Below are 24,731 nucleotides of genomic sequence, written 5' to 3'. Positions count from 1 at the left end.
CTAGAACTTATACAGGAATTCAGTAAAGTGTCAGGATATAAAATCAATGCACAGAAATCAGTTGCATTTCTCTACACCAACAGCAAGACAGAAGAAAGGGAAATTAAGGAGTTAATCCCATTTACAATTGCATCCATTCAACTTTTGTCCAGGCTTGAGTTATAGACATCCTATTGTTGGGTCAGAAAGTCTGTGGTTCCCTGCTTCCTACCAACCTTGGTCTGGCTCACTCAGGCTACCTCTCCAGGACCTAGGCCCACCAGAGTTTGGTTATCCTTATAGAGTAGCTGTTTCGTGCCATCTCAGCCTATCCATAGTCATGCTAGTGGCTAAAAATGCCTGGGAGCACTCATCTGGGCCCCAGTGAGCTTCCCACAGACATCTGCCTTTTCCAAACTAATATTACCACTGGATGGACCCTTGTGGTTCTTAATTGATTGCAAGATGCCCTTAAACAATGACCATCATAAAACTTTGAAAAAATAAAGATTTATTACTTACAAGACCTGGAAATTACATAGCACACCTGGGACCACACAGCAAGGTAATGGGAGACAGAGTGAGTGGGCAAGACAGTGTACACACAGGGGTCAGGCTTCTGCCTTTACTAGGGTCAAGGGTAGGGGCATAGGCTCACTCCTTATTGGTAAATTTAAAATATAAGAGTGGGGATTTAAAGCGCAGGAAGAGAAAACAAAACAAAATAAAACAAAACAAAAAACAAGTGGCCCAAATGGTCAATTATCAAAATCAACTAAGTTCTCTGAGACAAAGAGGAGACTCAGTTGGGGGAGGTGGCCTGGCAACATATTTATTTAAGACTGCCTTTAGGAAACAAACTGAGGGTTGCTGGAGGGGAGGAGGTGGAATGGATGGGGTGTCTGGGTGATGGACATTGGGGAGGGCATGTGCTGTGGTGAGTGCTGTGAATTGTGTAAGATTGGTGATTCACAGACCTGTACCCCTGAAAGAAATAATACTTTACATATTAATATAAAGCCCCAGCAGGGACAAAAAAAGAAAAAAAAGAAGAAGAATACCTCTTTGAAATGGATCCCCTGGCAATCAAAGTTTAAGGCAGGCATTCCTTTACAAAAAAACAAAAACAAAAACAGAACTGTCAGGGCTTTACACTATAGTAGCAGAATTTGTTCTGTTCTTCTCTCCAGTAGAGATTTGATTGTGAGTAGAAGGATCTCTGAGAAGAACAGAGATGGTTTTAACTTTTCATGGGGCCATTTTGTTATAAGCACAACTTAAGAAAACCCCTACCTTCCAAAGTTGCATGTTGTCCTTGCTGATTCCTCATGGAACTGTGCAGGCTGGTCTAAGAAAATCAGGCTGTAGGCAAGTCAGAGTTTAGTTATGAATTAATTCATTCTTTCCATGGGCTACTGTAGTCTACCTGAGAGCCCCAGGGAGCAAGGGCCAGTCACCAGCAGGGCCAAGATATGACCCTGAATGATATTTGAGGCTCCTGGCAGTAGCATCCCAAGAGCACCTGCCAAGTGGACATGGATTCTGGGGCCAGCAGTCACATGGCAGGGCACTTGCAGAGGAGGGCAGGTCTAGAGTTCCGCAGGGAACTCCCTCTTCAAGGGAGCTGGTGCCAGAGGATGGGCACCACACATTTGGTTTAGTAACATGGCCAGGTGAGCTCTGGAGCCAAACAGCCAAAGCAGGTTGTCTGCCATCTGCCATTCCTCGCCCAGACTTGGGCCCTCCACGCATACCCCACAGGGGTTTCTGTGCATGCTCTTGGCAACTGATCTGGTCTTGTATTTTGTGTCTTTAAAGGTGACTAACATAACATAATAAAAAAATAATAATAATAATAAATAAAAAGTAAAAAAATGCAAAAAAAATAAATAAAGACATTAATTTTTGTGATGATAATAAGGGAAACATTTAAGACCGAACACTTACTACCTACCATCATAACATACCTCTTTTTAAATTCCATTAAAGGAAGTTACCTCACAAACCACTCTTGACTGTTATCTGCTCCCCCCTTCACCACTTCCCTGAAAGCATTCCTCCAAAGGTCACTGATGTGAATAACTCTAGTGGGACAACCTTTGGTTCTTCTTATTTATTTATTTACATTATGTTATGTTAGGTTATGTCACCATGCAGTATGTCATTAATTTTTGATGCAGTGTTCCATGATTTATTGTTTGCGTATAACACCCAGTGCTCCATGCAATCTGTGACTTCCTTAATACCCATCACCAGGCTCACCCATTCCCCGACCCCCTTCTCTCTAAAACCCCCAGTTTGTTTCTCAGAGTCCACAGTCTCTCATGGTTCATCTCCCCCTCTGATTCCCCCCACCCCACTTCATTTTTCCCTTCCTTATCCTAATGTCCTCCATTCTATTCCTTATGCTCCACAAGTAAGTGAAACCGTATGATAATTGACTTTCTCTGCTTAACTTATTTCACTCAGCATAATCTCCTCCAGTCCCATCCACGTTGATGCAAAAGTTGGGTATTCATCGTTTCTGATGGTTGAGAAATATTCCCTTGTGTATATGGACCACATCTTCTTTATCCATTCATCTGTTGAAGGGCATCTCAACTCTTTCCACAGTTTAGCTATTGTGAACATTGCTGCTATGAACATTGGGGCGCATATGGCCCTTCTTTTCACTACATCTGTATCTTTGGGGTAGATACCCAGTAGTGCAAATTGCTGGGTTATAAACTATCTTTATTTTTAATTTTTTGAGGAACCTCCACACTGTTTTCCAAAGTGGCTGCACCAACTTGCATTCCTAACAACAGTGTAAGAGCATTCCCCTTTCTCCACATCCTCTCCAACACATGTTGTTTACTGTCTTTTTAATTTTGGCCATTCTAACTGGTGTAAAGTGGTATCTCAATGTGGTTTTGATTTGAATTTCCCTGATGGCTAATGATGATGAACATTTTTTCAGGTGTCTATTAGTCATTCGTATGTCTTCATTGGAGAAGTGTCTGTTCGTCTTCTGCCCATTTTTTTACTTGAACCTCTCAAACTCAGCACACTTTGGTTCTTCTATTGCCTGACTTCTTGGTGGCATTGGACAAAGCTGACCATGCTGTCCCTGAAGAATTTTTCCTCCCTCCCACCCCCAAACCCCAGCCTTGTTTCTTCCTACCTTGTCTGTCATCCTTAGAGGTAGGTATGTGGCCTGGTCTTGGACTCCTTCTTATCTTGCCTCTGTCTTTCCTCCGAGATAATCTCAGCCACTCTCATCTCTATGCTGGCAACTTCTATATTCTCATTTTCTGCCCAGATTTCTCCTCTGAGTCTCAGACCTGTGTGTCTTGCTAGTTACACATCTCTGCTCCAATATGTTCATAGCTGCTGGTGGTGCCCACCCAGGTCCCCATCACCACCAGGCCCTACCCATCCCCCAGCTGCTGCAACAATTAAGAGTTGTTAGCAGCCCCCTTTCCTCCTTTATACCTCTACTGCACCCCAAAGGAAGATCTCTGCTAGTACCCAGCTGACATGGGGCCATGCTGCAAGGTTGTATGACTTTGGAGCAATTCCTGCTCCAAAACTCCCATGGGATCAGGCTGAAACAGGTCACTGAGACCTTGCTCAGCCTGTTCCCCTGTCCTGTCTAGTCTTTCTTATTTCTCTTCCCCTAAGGGATTTACATTCAAGAGAATCCCCATCTCAAACTCTGTTTCTGGAAACTGGACTAAGACAACTATCATATTGACAGCTCAAAATTACTATATCTAAATATCCCCCACCCCCTCACAGAATATCTTATTAATGTACACAAACTTTGAGTACACCCAGTTAAAATTGGTATCTCAGTCAGGCTACATAGTGTGCTGTACTTCACGGTCCAGTCAAGTTTCTTGTGAAGAGCTGGCTCAGGCTAATGGGCAGGTCTATGTGTTACCTTCTCCAGATGAAAAAAGTAAGATTCTTAGAGGATACATGCAATGTAGAGGTTGTGATGATTTCTGGGACCACAAATGCAGTTGCCTTCATTGACATAATTACAGAGATGTAATGCTATATTTTGGATTTCTGTCATTTGTGATTTCTTCCTTTTGGAATTTACTATCCAAAGCAACTTAAGACATTGAACATATACTCATAGACTATACAACTTTAAAGCTGGAAGGGGACTTAGAGATTACTTAAGAAGCAATGCCAAATGCAAGCTCACGCTCCCTCACACATCTAGGTGCCCAGCAGACATCACTAATCAAACATGGCACACTTTCCTAGAGTGTCCAGATGTGCCCTCAGAATCCATCTTAATACAGTCTTCCAGATGACCACTTTCAGTCCCTGAGACAGATACATGGGGAGATAACAGATATAGGCACAAACTGAGACAAATACATAAATTGAACTTTTTCATAACTTTATTGGTTTCAATTCCTTTATAGACTATCTGAGCAAACTGGGTTCTCATTAAGATAAGTGATTACCCAGGGAGAGGCAACCTGTTTGCAGACAAGTCAGCTCTCAAACCCAGTTCAACAGACTAATGATTCTGTGTTCTTTTGGATACCTTGTACACATATTTGCATCTCTATTCCTTTTGTTTGAATACTTACCAGCAGAAGTTTTGCTGATGAAGATATGTGCATAATTTCCAAATCCACTTAATCAAATAGATTTTCTGGAAAACAGTAAAGAATCTAAGACAAATGATACACCATTTTTTTTTTCCCTGTGATCAGAGTTGGGCAAGGAAATTATTTACTCTGGGAATTCCTATAAATTTTGTGTGTTTTGTTGGGGGAGGAGTCTGTTTAGTTTTCAGTTTAGCAGATTAAAATCCTTTTTTTTTTCTCACCATTTAGCCTAATGAGTAATCACCTTGTTGAAGCTTTTTTGTTCATTTGTCTTTAGCTAATTTGTGACTGTGCATTTGGAGTTGGGTGTTACTGTGCATTTTCATAGGCATTTCAGATAACAGAGTGAAGCACAAACAGGCAGACATGAATTTTTCATGCAAATGAGGCTAAGAGAATTGAGACCCATGTCAACTTTAAGCTAGAAGCCTTCTCTTTGTCTTATGAAATGTGTCCATCCTAGCCCAGCAGGGTGTACATGAATTTGTTTTCTGTCCCTTCCTAGAAGACACCCCTCCTTCAGGTGCTATGTTATTATATGATAAACACTGACTGATTTCTTAGTTTTATCCATGCTTACATCTTCTTCCTTTCTCCCTGACTCTTGATATGCCCCAATATTCAGTCCTCAGTACTCTTTCTTTTTTCTTTTACCCTCAAAATTGTCCTCCCAGAGCTTCTGGTCCCACTTTAAGAAGAATGAGGCCATGGTGAACATCCCGTGACTTTGTCTTTCTCCAGAGCTCCAATCTGCTGCCTTTTCACCTGCTAAACTTGCCCACTTTGTATTCCCTCACTGCTTCAAGTTAGTGAGTCAGAAGCAAACTCATCATATGTTCATCTTGTACTCAACATGACTTAACTTTTTTATGTCCACAGTACAGGCATTTTGTTAGTCAGTCATGAAAGCTGAAGACAGTGGTGGTCTTTGGATCTCCTATTTCTTGTATCCTGACATTCTAGGCCCCAGGACCTCTCACATGTTTTCATCACACTGTGACTCACATCCATGTCAGTCCCTCTGCTCCCACTGACACCTCTCTGGTCCAGGCCTGGGCGGGATGTGTCCTTTGTCTGCCCCCCTTCCAGCATTCATGCTTCCCACAGTCCTGGAACTGTAGCAATCCAGGCATTCCTAAAAGAGCTCACTTCCAGCTGCAGTGCTTTTAACATTGTGGATAACCAAGTCAATAAAGTGGTTATAAAAGATAAGTAGAATGAGAAAAAAGAAGGAAGGAAATGATTGTAAATATCAGTATAACTTACCTACCTAGTGGTCCATGTCAGAAACCTCACTGCCGTCTTTGATTTTTATGAATCCCCACATTCAGTGAGGCCTATTTCTTAAAAATCTCTCCAGTTAGTTTGTTCCTCTTCATTCCCATTGCCTTGGTCTCCAGTTACAGCCTCAGACTCAGTAACCATCACTGTACAAAAGTCTCAGCTAATTTCCACCTCCCACCAAGCCAGCTAGCACTTTCTAATCTACTATCTTGTGTCAGGCGTTCCCACTTTGAAGCAGCTCTGACCTTGTGAAGACCATCATTTTTCTCCTATCATTTACTTTTACAAATGCTCACTCTTTAGATGGCCTCCAAGGCCCTTTAGGAGCAGCCACAGCACCCACCCCTGGCTTATTCCCCTACCTCCATTTCTGACTGCAGACACTAAACAAAACACTCCTTCCTTCTCAGACTCTGTATTCAGTTTGTACCTACAATTTTGTCCAAAGTGACCACCCCACCTATGATATCTTCTTCCAAATGCAACATGGTATCACTTCTATGTGTAATCTTAAAAAAAAAAAAAAGTCACTTATAGAAATTGAGACTAGAAAAGTAATTGTCAGGGGTTGGGTGGGGAAAATAGGGAGAGGTTGGTAAAAGGTATAGACTTCTTGTTATAAGATAAATAGATGAGTTCTGAGAATCTAAGTGACTATAGTTGATAATGTAGTGTATAATTATAATTTGCTGAGAGAGTGTTTTCTCACCAAAAATATAAGTGAAAATAAAATAAAATAAAGGTTAATATATGAGGCAATGGACATGTTAGTTAACTCAGTGGCTGAGAATCCCCTCACAATGGGTATATACAAATACAACCTTGTACACTACAAATATATTGGCTATTGTATTTGTTAATTAAACCTCAGTAAAGTTGGGTGAAAATCTCCCTTCATTCTCCCGCTGGTAAACTCCTGTGCATCCTTCCAGACCTAGCTCAAGCCTCACAGCTTCTATAAACTGTACTCCACTTCTCTTGGTCTGCTTCCTGGCATTTTATACACTAGTCTGTAGCACCTTGGACATTGTTCTGTAGCTACCTTGTCTCTGTGTTTGCCTCCTTCTTGAGGCTGTGAGCTCTGATTTCCTTTACATTCCCAAAACCTAGCAGAGAGCCAGACACTGAATAGGAGCTTAGCCATGTTGGATGAATGAATAAACCAATGAATGAATGAATGTTCCATGTATAAAGGAACCAACAAAATAATTTCTTTTTTGTTGGAGTACATGTGTAAAGTATATTTTTAGAGTGTGAGTTAGCAGAAGTGCTGGAAGTCATTCACATTAATTAGGGATACTCTGTTTTGGCAAGAAAATCTTTTTGAGGATTCAGATGGGATTAGTGAACACAACCATTAGTATCCCTAATAAGTGACAGAGATATATGTGTTGAACTGGCATATTCTGAGATTTTTTAAGTCGCTTTTATATTTGAATCCATATGTTTTAATTGTGCTTAATACCAATTTATCCTTATCTATTATTACTTAATTTTTAGACATGTGATAGTCTCAACAAAAGCAGTTATTTAAATTACTCAATTGAGTTTATTTCTAAAAATGGAATTTATACTTCATTATACCTTTTGAGCTTTCTGAATTAATGTTGCCTCTGGTCTAAGGTGAGCTGTTGTGTGACAGGTCCTACCAGATGGTACTTAAATTTCAAGTAAGGATGAACATGAAAAGCAGAAGGAGACAGGTAACCAGGTGTGAGATCTTGCACAAGTTAGTTTGCACCTTTTTCCCTGTCTATGGGATGAGGAGGGTTGTACCAGCATATAAGCTTATCCTTGAGCACAAACAATCTGGATAAAGAGTATTGGTTGCAGGTATGGTGAAGGCATCCAGGAAAAGCTGTGAACATATCAAATATTATACTTTATATGTAGAATAATTATTTTCCTGGGCCTCTCCGATTTTCCTAATTTTCAGTTTTGATACTTACTCATGGTATTCTAAAGCTGGTTGCATTTGCAGTGGTTCAGAACCTTTGGGATATAGCAAAGGTGGTCCTAAGAGGGGAGTATATAGCAATATGAGCCTTTCTCAAGAAACAAGAAAGGTCTCAAATATACAACCTAACCTTATACCTAAAGGAGCTGTAGGGGCACCTGGGTGGCTCAGTGGGTTAAAGCCTCTGCCTTTAGCTCAGGTCATAATCCCAGGGTCCTGGGATTGAGCCCCACATTGAGCTCTCTGTTCAGCAGGGAGCCTGCTTCCCTTCCTCTCTCTCTGCCTGCCTCTCTGCCTACTTGTAATCTCTGCCTGCCAAATAAATAAATTCAAAAAAATATTTTTAAAAATAAATAAATAAATAAAAATAAAGGAGCTGTAGAAAGAACACAAATATAGCCTAAAGCTAGCAGGAGAGCAGAATTAATAAAGATTAAAGTTTAAAAAAGAGATTAGAGTAGAAATCAATGAAATAGAAACTAAAGGAATAATAGAACAGATCAACAAAACTAGAAGCTGATTCTTTGAAAGAGTTAATAAAATTGATAAACCCCTGGCCAGAATTATCAAAAAGAAAAGAGAAAGGACCCAAATAAATAAAATCAGAAATAAAAGAGATCACAACCAACACAAAAGAAATACAAACAATTACAAGTTCATATTATGAGGAACTATATGCCAACAAATTAGGCAATCTGGAAGAAATGGATGCATTGCTACAGATGTATAAACTACCAATACTGAAAAAGGAAGAAATAGAAAACCTGAGCAGACTCATAACCCACAAGGAAATTGAAGCAGTAACCAAAAATCTCCCAACAAACAAGAGTCCGGGGCCAGATGGCTTCAGGGAATTCTAATAACATTTAACCCACTGAGCCACCCAGGCGCCCCTCTACCAAACACATAAAGAAGAATGAATATCTATTTTTCTGAAACTGTTACAGAAAGTAGAAATGGAAAGAAAACTTCCAAACTCATTTTATGAGGCCAGCATTACCTTGATCCCAAAACCAGACAAAGATCCCATCAAAAAACGGGATTACAGACCAATATCCTTGATGAACACAGACGTGAAAATTCTCACCAAAATACTAGCCAATAGGATTCAATAGTACATTAGAAGGATTATTCACCATGACCAAATGGGATTTATTCCTGGGCGGCAAGATTGGTTCAACATCTGCAAATCAATCAGTATGATACAATACATTAAAAAAAGAAAGAACAAGAATCATATGATCCTCTCAATAGATGCAGAAAAAGCATTTGACAAAGTAGAGCATCCTTTCTTGATTAAAACTCTTCAGAGTGTAGAGATAGAGGGAACATACCTCAATATCATAAAAGCCATATACAAAAAGCCCACAGCGAATTATCATTCTCTATGGGGAAAAACTGAGAGCTTTTCTCCTAAGGTCAGGAACATGATAGGGATGTCCACTCTCACCATTGTTGTTCAGCATAGTACTAGAAGTCCTAGCCTCAACAATCAGACAACAAAAAGAATGAAAGCCATCTGAATTGGCAAAGAAGTAGTCAAACTCCCACTCTTTGCAGATGACATGATACTTTATGTGGAAAACCCAAAAGACTGTACCCCCCCAATTGCTAGAACTCATACAAGAATTCAGCAACATGGCAGGATATGAAAATCAATGCACAGAAATCAGTTGCATTTCTATACACCAACAACAAGGCAGAAGAAAGAGATATTAAGGAGTCAATCCCATTTACAACTGTACCAAAACCCATCAAATACCTAGGAATAAACCTAAACAAAGAGGCAAAGGATCTATACTCAGAAAACTGTATAACACTTATGAAAGAAATTGAGGAAGGCACAAGGAAATGTAAAAACATTCCATGCTCATGGATTAGAAGAACAAATATTGTTTAAAAATGTCTGTAGTATCTACAGCAATCTATACATTCAGTGCAGACCCTATCGAAATACCATCAACTTTTTTTTCATAGAGCTGAAAACAAATAATCCTAAAATTTGTGTGGAACAAGAAAAGACCCCAAATAGCCAGAGCAATGTTGAAAAAGAAAACCAAAGCTGGTGGCATCACAATTCTGAACTTCAAACTCTATTACAACACTGTGATCATCAAGACAGTATGGTACTGGCACAAAAACAGACACATAGATCAATGGAACAGAATAGGGAACCCAGAAATGGACCTTCAATCTATGGTCAACTAATCTTCAACAAAGCATTAAAGAATATCCAATGGAAAAAGTACAGTCTCTTCAGCAAATGGTACTGGGAAAATTGGGCAGCCATATGCAGAAGACTAAAACTGAAGCATTTCCTTACAGCATACATAAAAATAGACTCAAAATGGATGAAAGACCTAAAGGTGAGATAGGAATCAATTAAAATCCTAAAGGAGAATACAGGCAACAAGCTCTATGACCTTAGCTGCAGCAACTTCTTGCTAGAGGTGTCTCCAGAAGCAAGAGAAACAAAGGTAAAAATGGACTATTGGGACTTCATCAAAATAAAAATCTTCTTTTGTGGAGCAAAAGAGACCGTCAACAAAACCAAAGACAAAGAACAGAATGGGAGATGATATTTGCATATGTCTTAACAGATAAAGGGCTAGTATCCTAAATAAGAACTTATCAAACTCAACACCCAAAGAACAAATAACCCAATCAAGAAATGTGCAGGAGACATAAAAGACATTTCTCCAAAGAAGACCTATAAATGGCCAACAGACACATGAAAAAATACTCATCACTTGTCATCAGGGAAATGCACATCAAAACCACAATGATTTACCACCTAACACCAGTCAGAATGTCTAAAATTAACAAGTCAGGAAATGACAAATGTCAGTGAGGTTGAGGAGAAAGGGAAACACCTATTACACAAAATAAGAACTTGATATCAGAACTCTCTGGAAACATTTATTTCTGTTTCAAAACGGAGCTTTATATTGTGTTTGTCATAAATCTACATATTCTTCTCTACCAGATGACTATAATTGCAAAGTAGAGCTTGCTTTGACATCTGATGGCAGGACAATAGTGTGCTACCACCCTTCTGTGGACATTCCATATGAACATACACAACCTATCCCTCAGCCGGATCCTCTGCTTAATAATGAAGAAACACATGACCAAGTGCTGAAAACCAGATTAGAAGGAAAAAATGAGCACTTGGAGCAAGGACCCATGATAGAACAACTTAGCAAAATGTTTTTTACTACTAAGCACCGTTGGTATCCTCATGGACAGTATCATAGATGTCATAGGAAACTGGATCCTCCAAAAGACAGATGATACTGAGGTTTTCAGGAATCGAAAAGAGGTTATCTTGTGTCTCATTCACCTTTTGAGAAAATGCATTGAGTATATTCACTAACGTGTTATATAGCAAAATAATAATAAAATGTGTTCATGTAAAAAAAAAAAAGAAGATGTGGTATCTATGTACAATGGAATATTACTTATCCATCAAAAAAAATGATATCTTGCCGTTTGCAACAACAAACGGTATTAGGGAGGGTATTATGCTAAGCTTAATAAGCCAATCAGAGAAAGACAATTATCATGTGATCTCACTCATATGTGGAATTTAAGAAACAAAACAGAGGCTCATAAGGGAAGAGAGGGAAAAAATAAAACAAGACAAAATCAGAGAGGAAGACAAAATCATAAGAAACTCTTAATCATAGGAAGCAAACTGAGGGTTGCTGAGAGAGTTGGGGTATGGGGTAACTGAGCTATGGAAATTAAGGCAGATGTATAATATAATGAGCACTGGGTGTTATATAAGATTGATGAATCACTGACCTCTACCTCTGAAACTAATAATACATTATATATTAATTAATTGAATTTAAATAAAAATAAAGTCCTAGGACACAAAAAATTAAAAGATAAAATTTGTTGCACACATACTCTCTGACGCCATTATAACCAGGACATTCCTATCAAGTGCTCACATGAGCAAGCTATAATTTGGGATACTATACAAAGGAAGGATTCTACTCATGTCCACAGGCTGCTCATCATTCAGATACAGAACACAACATGTGCTTATGCCCTCTTGAAAGTAACCCGAGTAAAGTGTGGAAGCCTCTCATTTTGTGCCTCAGAAATGTTTTGTAGGGATCAGTTCTACCAAATGCCTTACACATAGTATGCATTTTATAAAGGTGATTGCCATTCTTTTTTGTGGAAGCATGAGTTTAAAAAAGGAAGTCAGGACGCCTGGGTGGCTCAGTTGGTTAAGCGGCTGCCTTTGGCTCAGGTCATGATCCCAGGGTCCTGGGATGGAGTCCCACATCAGGTTCCTTGCTTGGCGGGGAGCCTGCTTCTCCCTCTGCTTCTGCCTGCCTCTCTGTCTGCCTGTGCTCGCTCGCTCTCTCTCCTTCTGTCTCTGACAAATAAATAAATAAAAAATTTAAAAAAAAAAAGATTTCCTTTAAAAAAAATAAAATAAAAACAATAAAAAAGGAAGTCATCTCTTTCTCTGGGAAGGGAGATGTCAAAGAAATTTAATAAACGGCTTTAAAAATGTTTCTGTAGGTTTTCCAATAGTTTCCATTCTGTATTCAGATTTGGGGCAGGTAGTTCACTATAGAGTAAGAAAGGGAGTCCTCTGTGCCTGAGCATCAGAGGGTAAGTGCCGTAACAGCTATGCTGCATCACCAGTGAAATTTGATATCTCTCCACAGGCTGACCTATACAGTGACTTCTTCTAGATGGAGAAATCAAAATACTAATAGAATTAAAGTAGGTGTTCACATACAACACATCATGCATTAAATGTCAGAATATGGATGTGGTCTGCAGTGTAGAGATTTTCTTAGCGTCCATCCCCAGTAAATGCGAAAATGAAGTCTGGAACATTTCTGTTTCATTCACAACAGCCTGGAGAGTAATGACAGCTCCACTTCTCTGGGAGAGTATGCTTGCTCAAGGTCAGATCTATATCAACAAGCCCAACAGCAGGAAGAAAATTCTGCAGGGAATAAGTGTCTATTTCTGCGGATGCCACAGCCTGCAGGTTTGCCCGGCTCTAGAAATGGTGCCTGTGCTCAGCCACAGAGAAATTTTTATTTGCATGTATTAGTATTTGAATGATGAATAAGAACATTCCAGAATCTGAAATATTATATTTATCTCTTATTAAGAAATAAAAAAGAAGAATCCTGTTCCCTCATTTTATGTGTTTGAATTCTCCTTTTAACTTTCCTTTGGTGCTTTATCTTTGGTAAATTTTCAGCAACAGAAAGCAGAATGTCTTGCTTAGCATGACCAAAATTTACCGTGCAAAATAAGAGTTGGTCAAGTGTTTGGTCGTTTTGCATATGGGTTTTCCATAATGGTAGATTCCTAAGCAATTGACTATTAAGAGGTTTTTATATTCATCTGGCAAATGCTCTTGTTTTACTCTAATCCCCAGCCCATTGACTGAACTTGCTTGGAAAGAAATAGTACACCCTGGAACAGGCAATCCAGGCCAGGCCTTGTGTGTTGGGAAGAAAGAAGGCCACCCCTGTCCTCCTCTCTGAGGAATTCATTGTTCTGTAGAAGGCACATGAACAAATGGTTACAGTTCAGCGTAATGAGTGCCATGAGAGAGTTAGGCACAAAGTGCTAGTTATGCCTGGCAGTACTGGAAGCACGATAGAGAAGGGGACATTTGAAGTGGATCTGGAAGGAAAAGGAGGAGAAATGTGCTGGTAAGGAGAAAAGGAGAAGAAATGTGCTCAAAGGGGTGCCATACAGCCAGAGTCATTATCACACCTTTCTAAGTAGTGGTGAAGGGCAACCATGTATTTTCCAGGCTGGTCATTCTGCATGAACTGTCGCAGGTGGCTTGGAGAAGAGTCTGCTGCAGTGTTGTGAATGCTGATGGTGAGGGGCTCAGCTAAGGGAAATGTGTTTAAAGGGTGTCATTATGCTAAATGGATAGGATTTGATGTGCAATCACAAAAAAAAATAAGAAAAAGGGAAGTATTGGGAATTCCTTTTAGGATTCCAGAGAGGCCTCGGGACAGAATTTAGTGCTCTTTGGGGAAAGATCTGGGGATGGAAATACTACCTATAACTTTAGACAGTTGGAGGTTGGTCCCACATAAGATGGCAACCTAGAGACCTCGACGACTACAAACCCTCATCCAAAGCTTAGGAGAGCAGATGGGACCAAAGGTGTGAGGACAAGTAGCATGTGCACCACAATTTGTGACACACATGAGGCTCAACTTCTCAAGCGGGAATGAAAACAAGATGAGGAATAAGGAACAAACTCTGCAGAAGACATAATGCAACATGAGTTAATCTGGATAGAAAACTGTAGCTCCACAGGAGTCTCTGGTAACCAGAGAGCAGAGTGGTCAAGAGAGCCGATGTCAAGGTCAGATGGAATGGGAACTTCAGAAAATCTTTGAATATGATATTATGTGACTTTTCTTTGAAAATGTGTCAGTCAGGGTCCCATCAAAACAGAAGCTCTTTTAGTATTTCATACAGAGGTTCATACAAGATGTTCCAGAGATCAGTAACCACAGGAGCTACTTCTGCCTTTAGGGCTGGAGGAGAAAAGGAAGAAAAGTGTAACTCAGATTCCACAGGTCTGCATTTCATGGCTGTTGCCCTATTCCTGCTGAAGGAGCCCCCACCACCAAGAGGGGACCAAGGAGCCCCATTTACCCACAGTTGCCTGCTTCTACTGAAACATGAAACAGGAAAATGGTTTCTCCCTCCCACTTTCCAGTCTCACACAAATACCTCCCATTGGCAAAGCCAAACCAACACCAGTAGGCCAGAGGGTCTCCAGGCTTCCAGCCCTTTTTGTTACATAAAAGAGACCATGGAAAAACAAGAAAGATGCACAGTTCCAACAGCCAATACCTGGGAGAGGGGACTAAAGCAATTGTTTTTATATACTAGGTACTATTATTTCTCCTTTATAAAATATGATGTGTATAATCTAGTTAAGAAATGGGCAGAAGACATGAACACTTTTCCAAAGAAGACATTAGATGGCTTACAGATACATAAAAGATGCTCAACTTCACTCATCCTCAGGGAAATATAAATCAAAACTATGATAAGATACCACCTTACACCTGTAAGAATAGCTAAAATTAATAACACTAGAGACAAAAGTTGTTGGCAAGGATATGGAGAAAGGGGAACCTTCTTGAATTGTTGGTGGGAATGCAAACTGGTGCAGCCACTCTGGAGAACAGTTTGGAGGTTCCTCAGAAAGTTAAAAGTAGAGCTACCCTACTATCCAGCAATTGCATTACTAGGTATTTACCCAAAGGTTACAAAAATACAGACTCAGAGCGATATGTTTATAGCAGCCTTATGAACAATAACCAAATGATGGAGAGCGCTTAAATGTCCATTGATTGATGAATGGATAAAGAAGATGTGGTATATAATATATACAATGGAATATTAACCATCAAAACAATGAAATCTTGTCATTTGCAACAACATGGAAGGAGCTAGAGAGTATTACGCTAAGTGAAATAAGTCAGTCAGAGAAAGACAAATACCATATGATCTCACTCATATGTGGAATTTATGAGAGAAAACATATGAACATCTGGGAAAAGGGGAAAAGAAAAAAAGGGGAGAGGGAAACAAGCCATAAAAGACTCCAAATGATAGAGAACAAACTGAGGGTCGATGGAGGGACGTTGAGTGGGGGTTGGGCTAGATGGATGGTGGATATTACAAAGGGCACTTGGATGAGCACTGAGTGTTGTATGTAAGTGATGAATCACAGAATTCTACTCCAGAAACCAATTTTGCCCTGTATGTTACTAAGTAAAATTTAAATTTAAAAAATGATGTGTAATGTACCAATTTTTATAGGACATGTCTTTACAGGCACTGTGTCTTGTTTTCTTTCTGCTCCTCATGCCTAGGATAGTAGATGCTCAGTAAGTGTGAATTGAGTGAATAATTGGCAATCTAAGCAATAGTGTCTATGATCATGAAGTGGTGCTACACAGGTATGGATCAGAATTACTGTCTCTTTGATAGCAAACAAGAGACATGTGCCATCACTTCTCCCTGCCACACCCGGGGCAGACACTGCTAACTTTTCATGACTCTGTAGCTCCATTGAGCCTGTGTACATCCTCTCAACTGACAGTGCTTCACTCACTACCAGTCAATCAGAGTTGGCATGGCAGTGGACCAAGAAACCATGAAATGTCGATAGGTTTTTCGGATGTCCATTGCAATCATTAGTCACTTGGAACATGCAACTCAAAACCACAATGAGGGGCACCTGGATGGCTCAGTCGGTTAGGTGTCTGCCTTCAGCTCAGGTCATGATCCCAGTCCCAGGATCCAATCCTGCATCTGGCTCCCTGCTCAGTGAGAAGGGTCTGCTTCTCACTCTGCTTGGGACATAGAATCTGATAAATAAGAGATGGTTCAGAAGAAGGTCATGCTATTCCTCTCCTGAACCTCTGGTTCAAAACACTCCATTTGCTTGGAACAAATTCTGGAGAGGTTGGTACAGTTTTATTATTAGATGCTCGGTTTTAAATGTCCCTGGAGTTTGCAGCCTTCTGTGTCAGGAAACAAAACTCATAGTGCTCAAGTGATCCTGTGGATTGACTTCACAGAGCTCTTTTGATCCCCAAAGGCTTTCCTTCCTGGATGTTTTATCCTATTTAATTTAGTGGCTCTGAAATATCAATAGAAGCCGGTCAATTGCTAAGGCTGTTCTTATGTTGTTTACAGATGTCAGAGCTGTCAATGACTTAGCTCATCTCCTGCTCTAAATCTGAGAGATTGGAGAACAACATCTTTATGCCTTAAGGGAAAAAAAAACCTCTGTCTTGTTTCCTTGTAAATATTTTGTTCAGCCAAGTCTAAATTATGAGCTGGCCTGATGTGGCCCCCACTTCTAACTCTGGATTCAGTCTCTCCTTGCTCCCCAGTGCTCAAGCAACAAGTATTGGGCAGTGCTATGCAGAGCAGTTAGCCCTGCTCATATATATCATCAGATGTTTAAGCCAGCTCAGGACACCTTGAAAGTTAATGCTGCAAACACACCTGAATTGTCATGAAAAGATGTTTTACGATATTGTTGTTAAGTGAAACATGAAGTTATGAAACCATACATAGATTCCCAATTCTAGTGGTGGGCTAGGATGAGCTAGTGCAATCCTTCTTTGTACTAAATACACTAATAAAACACAAGATTTAATATTTGTAAACCATGTATCTGGTAAGGGACTTGTGTCCAGAATACATAAATAACTCTGACAACACAACAATAACAAAGATAAATAATCTAATTTTAAAATATGCAAAAGGTTTGAATAAACTTTTCTCCAAAGAAAATATGCCAGTGGCCAATAAGTACATGAAAAAGTGCTCAACATTACTCGTCATTAGGGAAATGCAATCAATACCACAATGAGGTAGCCCCCTCATAATTCCTAGAATGGCTATAATTAAAAAGACAGGCACTAGCAAGTGTTGGTGAGGGTGTGGAGAAATTGGAACCCTCATGTTTTGCTGTTGGTGATATAAAATGGTACTGTCTTTTGGAAGACATTCTAGCAGGTCCTTAAAAGCTTAAACATAGCATTATCATAGGACCCAGTAATTTCATTCCTGGAATTGAAAACACGTCCAATGCAAAAACTTGCTCATGGGTGTTCATAGCAGCATTATTCATAATAACCAAAAAGTAGAAGCAGCCCTGATGTCCACCAATTGGTGAATGGATAAATAAAATATGGTATATCCATAAATGGAGGATTATCTGGCAGTAAAAAGGAATTAAATGTTAATACATGCTATAGTATAGATGAATGCTGAACATATGCAAAGAAAGAAAGAAGCCAGACACAAAAGACAATGTATTGGGTATGATTTCATGTATATGAAATGTCCAAGATAGACCAAGCCATAGAAACAGAAACTATATGAGTGGTTGGGTTGGCAGGGACTGGGTGGAGAGGCCAGCAGTGGGGAGTGACTGCTTGATTGGTATGGGGTTTCTTTTGAGGATGATGAAAATGTTCTGGAATTAGATAGTACTGGTAGCTAGACAACTTTGTGAATGTACTAAAAACCACAGAATGATACAATTTAAAAGGGTAAATGTTATGGCATGTGGATTATATCTCAGGTTTTTTTTTAAGTCAAGGGGAAAAGTAAGAAAGGGATACTCCTCAGGATAGAAGCAAAGAGGGAGGTAAAGCTAAGTGGTCGGCATGATCAGATAGAGAAGGAAAAGCCTCTGATGGCTAGTGGCTGCACTGCTAATTTCTGTGTGCGGACAGAAGAGGTGGTTTGAGCCTTCGAAGGGCAAGCTGAGAATGAGACACCTGTACAATGTTTAGTATTGGAGGCTTTCACTCTCAGTGAAAGGGGACACCTGGAAAATTTCTACTCACTGGCTTTGGGGAGCTAGAAAGCAGGTGACCTTTGCCTGGAACCCTGGGTGGAAGAAAATAAGCCTCCCATTAGGGATCAAAGCTCAAAGTCCCAATCCTGCAGTACACATGGGATTAGAAATCCAAATCCTATTACTTGTGTGGTACAGGATTTTCCAAGCTAAGAAACAGATGTGAAACTGGTCTGGAATTGATAACCCCTCTATGGTGCCATGTGAAAACAAATGCATAGCTGGCTTGCTCTCTGCAGCCCTTGCACAGAACAAATGCACTTGGGGGAAGAGCAAGCTAGGCTGAAGGACACCTCATTCAAAAATGGTAAACCAGGGGCGCCTGGGTGGCTCAGTGGGTTAAAGCCTCTGCTTTCGGCTCAGGTCATGATCCCAGGGTCCTGGGATCGAGCCCCACGTTGGGCTCCCTGCTCCCCAGAGGAGCCTGCTTTCCTTCCTCTCTCTCGGCCTGCCTCTCTGCCTACTTGTGATCTTTGTCTGTCAAATAAATGAAAAAAAATAATAATTAATTTTTTAAAAAATGGTAAACCAGGGAAGCCTGGGTGGTTCAGTGGGTTAAAGCCTCTGCCTTCAGCTCAGGTCATGATCCCAGGGTCCTGGGATCAAGCCAGAATCAAATCGGGCTTTGCTCGGCAGGGAGCCTGCTTCCTCCCCCCCTCTCTCTGCCTGCCTCTCTGCCTACTTGTGGTCTTTGTCTGTGAAATAAATAAAATCCTTTAAAAAAAATGGTAAACCATAAAAGAAAGAACCCACCTTGAACAAGACTTAAGAGACACACCCGGTAGAAGAATTAATACCCCTTCTAAGAATTTAAGATAATGTAAGAACCAGGAAGAGGATATAAAGGAAGTCTATTTAAAATGGGTAAAAAAAGAAACATAAGAGAATGAATAAGAACTAGAATTGAATGGCACCAAAGAGAGAAGGACAGGCAGACTTTAGTGGAAACAAATCATGCAACTTCTGGAAATAAAAATTAAAGTCCATTAAATTTAAAAACATTTAAAGAGTGGAGAAAACATGAATGAGGAAAGAATTTCTAAACTAGGAGTTAGAACCAAAGCACGTGTCCTGAATGTATCTCAGAAATACAGACATGACAAAAAGATTAGGAGGCATGGAAGAACAGGGAAGCCTTGACATAGAATTCCAGAAGGAATGATTAGAGAAAATACAGCAGAGGACAGTATTCAAAGTTATAATTGGGGAATTGCTTAGAATTAATGAAAGCCTTAAAAAATTACCAAGAGTTCCAAGAAGAACGATGCAAACAAATCCCCACTTACACATTTTTTAGTGAACACCGAACAGAACACTAAAAACAAAAACAAACAAACAAAAACCAAATAAACAAACAAAAAACTCTTACTAGTAGCCAGTGAGAAAAGTGAGATTCCCTGCAAAGGAATAATCAAACTGACAAACTTCACATTACATTCGATATCAGGGGAAAAAAAAGATGGACTATTCCCTTCGGTATTATCTGGTACCTTTGGAAAGGAACTGCCAACGTAGGATTCTGTACCCATTGAAAGCATCATTCCAACATGAGGATGAGATAGACATTTTCAGCGAATAAAGGTTGCTAGAGTTTCTCTTGTGGGGAGAATTGCCAGAAGGAGTTCAGAAAAAAAAAAAAAAATTAAAGAAGAGGAAACATCAGACGCAAGATGCATTGATGAACAATAAAATTGGTACATGTGGATAAATCTATGCAAATGGCAACTTAAAAATAATAAATGAATTCTGCTTCTGTTGACAGCTAAGCAAGCTCCTATTGGACCAACCCGCCTGCAGATGAAAAGAATATCTTCTGGAAACAAGACAAAAAGTGGTTACTGCACACTGCACAGCACCCCATTTGCAACCAAATCCAGGAGATACAGGAGGGATGTTGACACTTGGAGGAAGGAAATGGCAGTAGAATTCCTGTGTTCTGGCTTTTTGTCTGAGAGCAGGTCCCATACTGCATCATGTGGGGTGCTAAAACTACAGTTAAACAATATTAAGAACAATTTTGGCAGTTACAAGCTAAGATTGAACCAAAATACTGTCAGTAATAACATAGAACATCAGAAGGAATTAACACTTAGTTGTTAATGAGAGGAAAGCCATTAACAATAGATATTAATCCCAATATGCATGTCAACCACTAGAAGAAATGAAAAAGAACAAATGCCAAATCATACTCAGGAAAGAAAAGAGAATGAAGAATATCAATCTAATAGAAAGTAGGAAAGGAGAAAAAGAGGAAACAAAGAACATGATAAATAAAAAACATTAAATAACAGTAGAAATAAATCCAAATGTATTAGTAATCTAGTGCTTGCTTCGGCAGCACATACGCGAATATATTAGCAACCTCAATATAAATGGTTTAAACTTACATGGTAAAAGGAATTCTCGTACAGTGTGAAAATAGCAAATTCAGCTATGTTCTGCTTATAACATCCCGATATGAAACACAATACAAATGTTGAAAGTGAAGATTCAGGTATAAAAAGCTATACCCTGGCACACCATCAATTTAAAATTAACGAATATAAAAAATAAATAATGTAGACCATAATATAAGACAGACTTGGAGACAAAAAAGCATTATTAGGGATAGAGAGGATTTTATGTGATCACAAAAGAATATTTCAGTAAGAACATAACATTTATTAACTTGGGATATTTGATGCACCTTACATTATAGTCTTAAAAACATAAAGTAAAAATGAACTAGAATTGAAGAGAAATTATAGATCCACAATTATAATGGGAAAATTCAACGTTTTGTTTTCAAGAAATAGCAAATATTCTTTTCAAACACACATGGGACTTTATAAAAATTGATCATGTAGTAGGCTATTGTGCAAGTCTCAACAAGTACTAGAGAACTTATTTCTTCCAGACTCTCTTCTCTGATCAAAATGTAAAATCAATAACAAAAGTCCTATATGTGGAAATTTCAAGCTCAAGAATTTTTTTTTTTTAATTTTTTATTTTTGATAAACATATATTTTTATCCCCAGGGGTACAGGTCTGTGAATCACCAGGTTTACACACTTCACAGCACTCACCAAATCACATACCCTCCCCAATGTCCATAATCCCACCCCCTTCTCCCAAACCCCCTGCCCCCGGCAACCCTCAGTTTGTTTTGTGAGATTAAGAGTCACTTATGGTTTGTCTCCCTCCCAATCCCATCTTGTTTCATTTCAAGCTCAAGAATTTTTATTGTTATATTCAGTTAGCCAGCATATAGTACGTCATTAGTTTTTGATGTAGTCTTCAGTGATTCATTAGTTGTATATAACACCCAATAAAAATGATCTGATTGAAAACCTGTGGGTGCAGTGAAAGGGATATGTGGAGAATTTTATGGCCTTAAATGCATATGTTAGAAAAGAATTAACATTAAAAGTAAATGGGCATGAGAGACTGTGGACTCTGAAAAACAATCTGAGGGTTTTGGAGGGGCAGGGGGTTGGGGGTTGGGTATTGCACGTATTGCATGGAGCACTGGATGTGGTACATAAACAATGAATTGTGGACCACTGAAAAGAAATTTTAAAAATAAATAAATAAATTCTAAAAATGATGCAGCACAAAAAAAAGTAAAATGGGCTTTACTTTTTAAAATTTATTTTTTAAAATTTATTAAAAACTATATATAGGAAACCCTAGGGACTCTGCAAAAAAAAAATCAAAAAATTAAAAAAAAACCTTCTAGAACTGATAAATGAATTCAGTAAATTTTTTGCAGCATACGAAAATAAAGTGCAAACTGGGAGAAAGCATTTGCCATATGCATCCCAGATTGATCTGGGATGAACTGCAGTCACAAGCTGGGTGTGGAAAAAAAATCAGTTATTTGGCTGTTTATTTCTTGTAGGCATCCATTTTTGTAGCAGGAAACACATCTCAAATTTGCCGGGTCAGAGTAACTTGGTTACTTCCACTCGGTTTTTCTTAGGAAACCCAGTCTCTTCAGGGTATCCTTGTCTCTCAGGGTTCTTGTTCCTTCTCCCTGAGTGGAGAGAGAAGCCTGTGCAGTGGTGATGTTTTGCATTAATATGGCTGGCCATATGCCTGTTATGACCATGAGCTCTTGGAAGAAAGGATTGCCTTTGATCCAGTTCTGAATCACTAGTGCTTTGGATTTGCCCATCACCCAAAGAATCTTTATTGACTTATGTTGATTTGAAAGCTTTTAAAATCCCTGGGTGCTTTCATTTCCGGGGGATGTTAAATAGGACCAGGGCCGCATTTATCCTATTCCCAGCAGGGCTATTGTGGGGATTAACTTTTGAGCATAGATGGTCTATTGCTCCTTTAAAAAGGCATTAATTAAGTTAAAGGTTTTATTTTTCAAGGATGTGCTTAGTTTTTATAATAGTTTGTATCTCAATCTATTGTCTCAAACATAATAAGTCTCATGGGATTTCTCATAGAAAACGTGACATGCAGAAGTGCACAAAAATTAATCCACTATTAGGGTTCCTCTCTGGATATCACGTCAAACCATTGGTGTTTCAGAGTTTATCATTTTGTGGGAAGATTCTCCATGGTGCCTTGGCCTGTGGGAGGCCCTGGGAGAGAGTGGGGGTGCTTTATGGGGAGTGTGTCCTGACGGGATGTGCTATTTCTCTTCTCCTCCCGGCTGCCCAGCGAGATGAAACAGAAGCTGGCGGAGGAAGGCAGCAAATGCAGCATCCTCTCGAAGCACCAGAAATTTGTGGAGCACTGCTGCATGCGCTGCTGCTCGCCTTTCACCTTCCTGGTCAACACCAAGCGCAGGTGTGCTGACTGCACGTTCAATGTCTGCAAGAGCTGCTGCTCCTACCAGAAGCGCGAGAAGGTGTGGATCTGCTGCGTCTGCCAGCAAGCCAGGTGAGTGGCCAAGTGGACCTAACGTGTCCGCTGGGGGCACAGTCTTTCTTTAGCCAGGTAGGAGCAAGCAGAGCTTGACTGGTCAGCACAGAGTACTGACCACAGTGAAGAGATTGCCGAGGTGTACAGAACACCACATGACCTTTAGAAAGAGAAGGAGGTCTCGTCCTTCCTTCATTCATTCCACAGGCATGTGCTGGATTCTTGGGAATTAAGCTGGGTGGGGGAATGTGATGGTGGATCAGGCAGATTGCTTAGCGGGGATGATGAATGCACCAAGTGTTGATCTCGGTACCATGATACAGGCCTGACTAGTTCACCTGTTGGCGAGGAGCCATTAGCTCTAGGGTTTGGAAAAAGCTTCACAGAGAACAAGAAATAAAGGCAGGATGGTAAAAGATGAAAAAGAATTACTAACGTGAAAAGGTGTGAGGATGGTGGTCTCCATGTGAAGGAAATGGCTAGCATGGAGTCTCACAGAGATACATGTTTTTTTAATTCTCTCAGTGACTGCCAGAGTATTTCTTTAATACACCAAGTATTTAGAAATTGATGAATTTGATAAACTAGTGTCTGGTGTTTGTGGCTTGGAATTCTTTTTTTTTTTATATAATTTTTTATTTTTTATAAACATATATTTTTATCCCCAGGGGTACAGGTCTGTGAATCACCAGGTTTACACACTTCACAGTGGCTTGGAATTCTTAAGTCGTTGCCGATCCTAGCCTCTGCAAAACACACTTGTATTCATTGCATCCTTCCATAATGCCTCTCACTGTGAACAAGACAGAGACTGGCTGTTCCCAAGAACACACACCGGAGCTCCTGCCTCCCTCATTTTTTCATTCTTTCCTCCTGCCTTATTTGTTCACTTTTATCCTTTAAGTTATCAAGCCCCAGCATTTTCCCATAAAGCTAGTTCATGGAGATGACTGCTAAGCTCCCTTGGGATCCCCAGCAACTCAGTCTCTGAGTTATAAAGAGAAACCAGTGGAAGCAAACGTGATATGTTGAGGACCCATTGTCCAGGATGGGGTGCTCGCCAGGTTCTGCGTATGACTTTCAGAGCAAGGAACCTATCCGAGTCCACATATATCAGGAGGAGGAGAAGTCCTGTGGCGCCAAAGGGAAGGAGGAGACTTTAACTGTAGGGGAGCCTGTGCTTGGGAATGGATGATGCAACCTGGTTAATTCTGTGTCTTCCCTTTCTAGGTAAAGTTGGGTAAGGGTCAAGTGCTTGTAACAAGAGAGTTGGATGTTGGAAGAGATTTGTGCAGCAGACATTACAGAAGTTGGAGTCTCAGGCTTTTGAGCTGGGTTCTAATCATTGACTGGTATACTTCTGACCAGCCCATTTGTGTTTTGCTCCAGCCATACTCAGCCTCGTGTGTGCAGACATGAGGAAAGCAGAGGGTCAGGTTCTTTCTGGGTTGGGGAGTCTTCCAGGGGTTTGGGACAGATGCAAGGGTAATGGAGTGTAGTATATTTAAAATGTAAAAATTAAAATGATAGGTTAATGTGGATAGTGGATTAATGTGGATAAAGGAAAGACAGAGAGGAGCTGTAGATGGTGGGAAGAAAATGGAAAGGTCAGTCAGCT

The 24,731-nt window shown here is 39.9% G+C and overlaps 1 protein-coding gene across 2 annotated transcripts in view; it reads left to right on the top strand.

The window, feature by feature from the left end:
* The window catches only part of MYRIP (myosin VIIA and Rab interacting protein), a 396,334-nt gene that overhangs the window by 149,607 nt on the left and 221,996 nt on the right, over positions 1 to 24,731 (top strand). For both annotated transcript variants that reach the window (XM_059390489.1, XM_059390490.1), the window contains one exon: positions 22,910 to 23,131. In XM_059390489.1, coding sequence (XP_059246472.1) covers positions 22,910 to 23,131 — 222 coding nt within the window. The remainder of the gene's footprint in view (positions 1 to 22,909; positions 23,132 to 24,731) is intronic.

This window comes from Mustela nigripes, chromosome 2 (genome assembly GCF_022355385.1).
Source record: "Mustela nigripes isolate SB6536 chromosome 2, MUSNIG.SB6536, whole genome shotgun sequence".
In the NCBI taxonomy this organism is placed as follows: domain Eukaryota; kingdom Metazoa; phylum Chordata; class Mammalia; order Carnivora; family Mustelidae; genus Mustela; species Mustela nigripes.
Note: the sequence above shows the minus strand (reverse complement) of the source record. Positions and strands in the feature narration are given on the sequence as shown.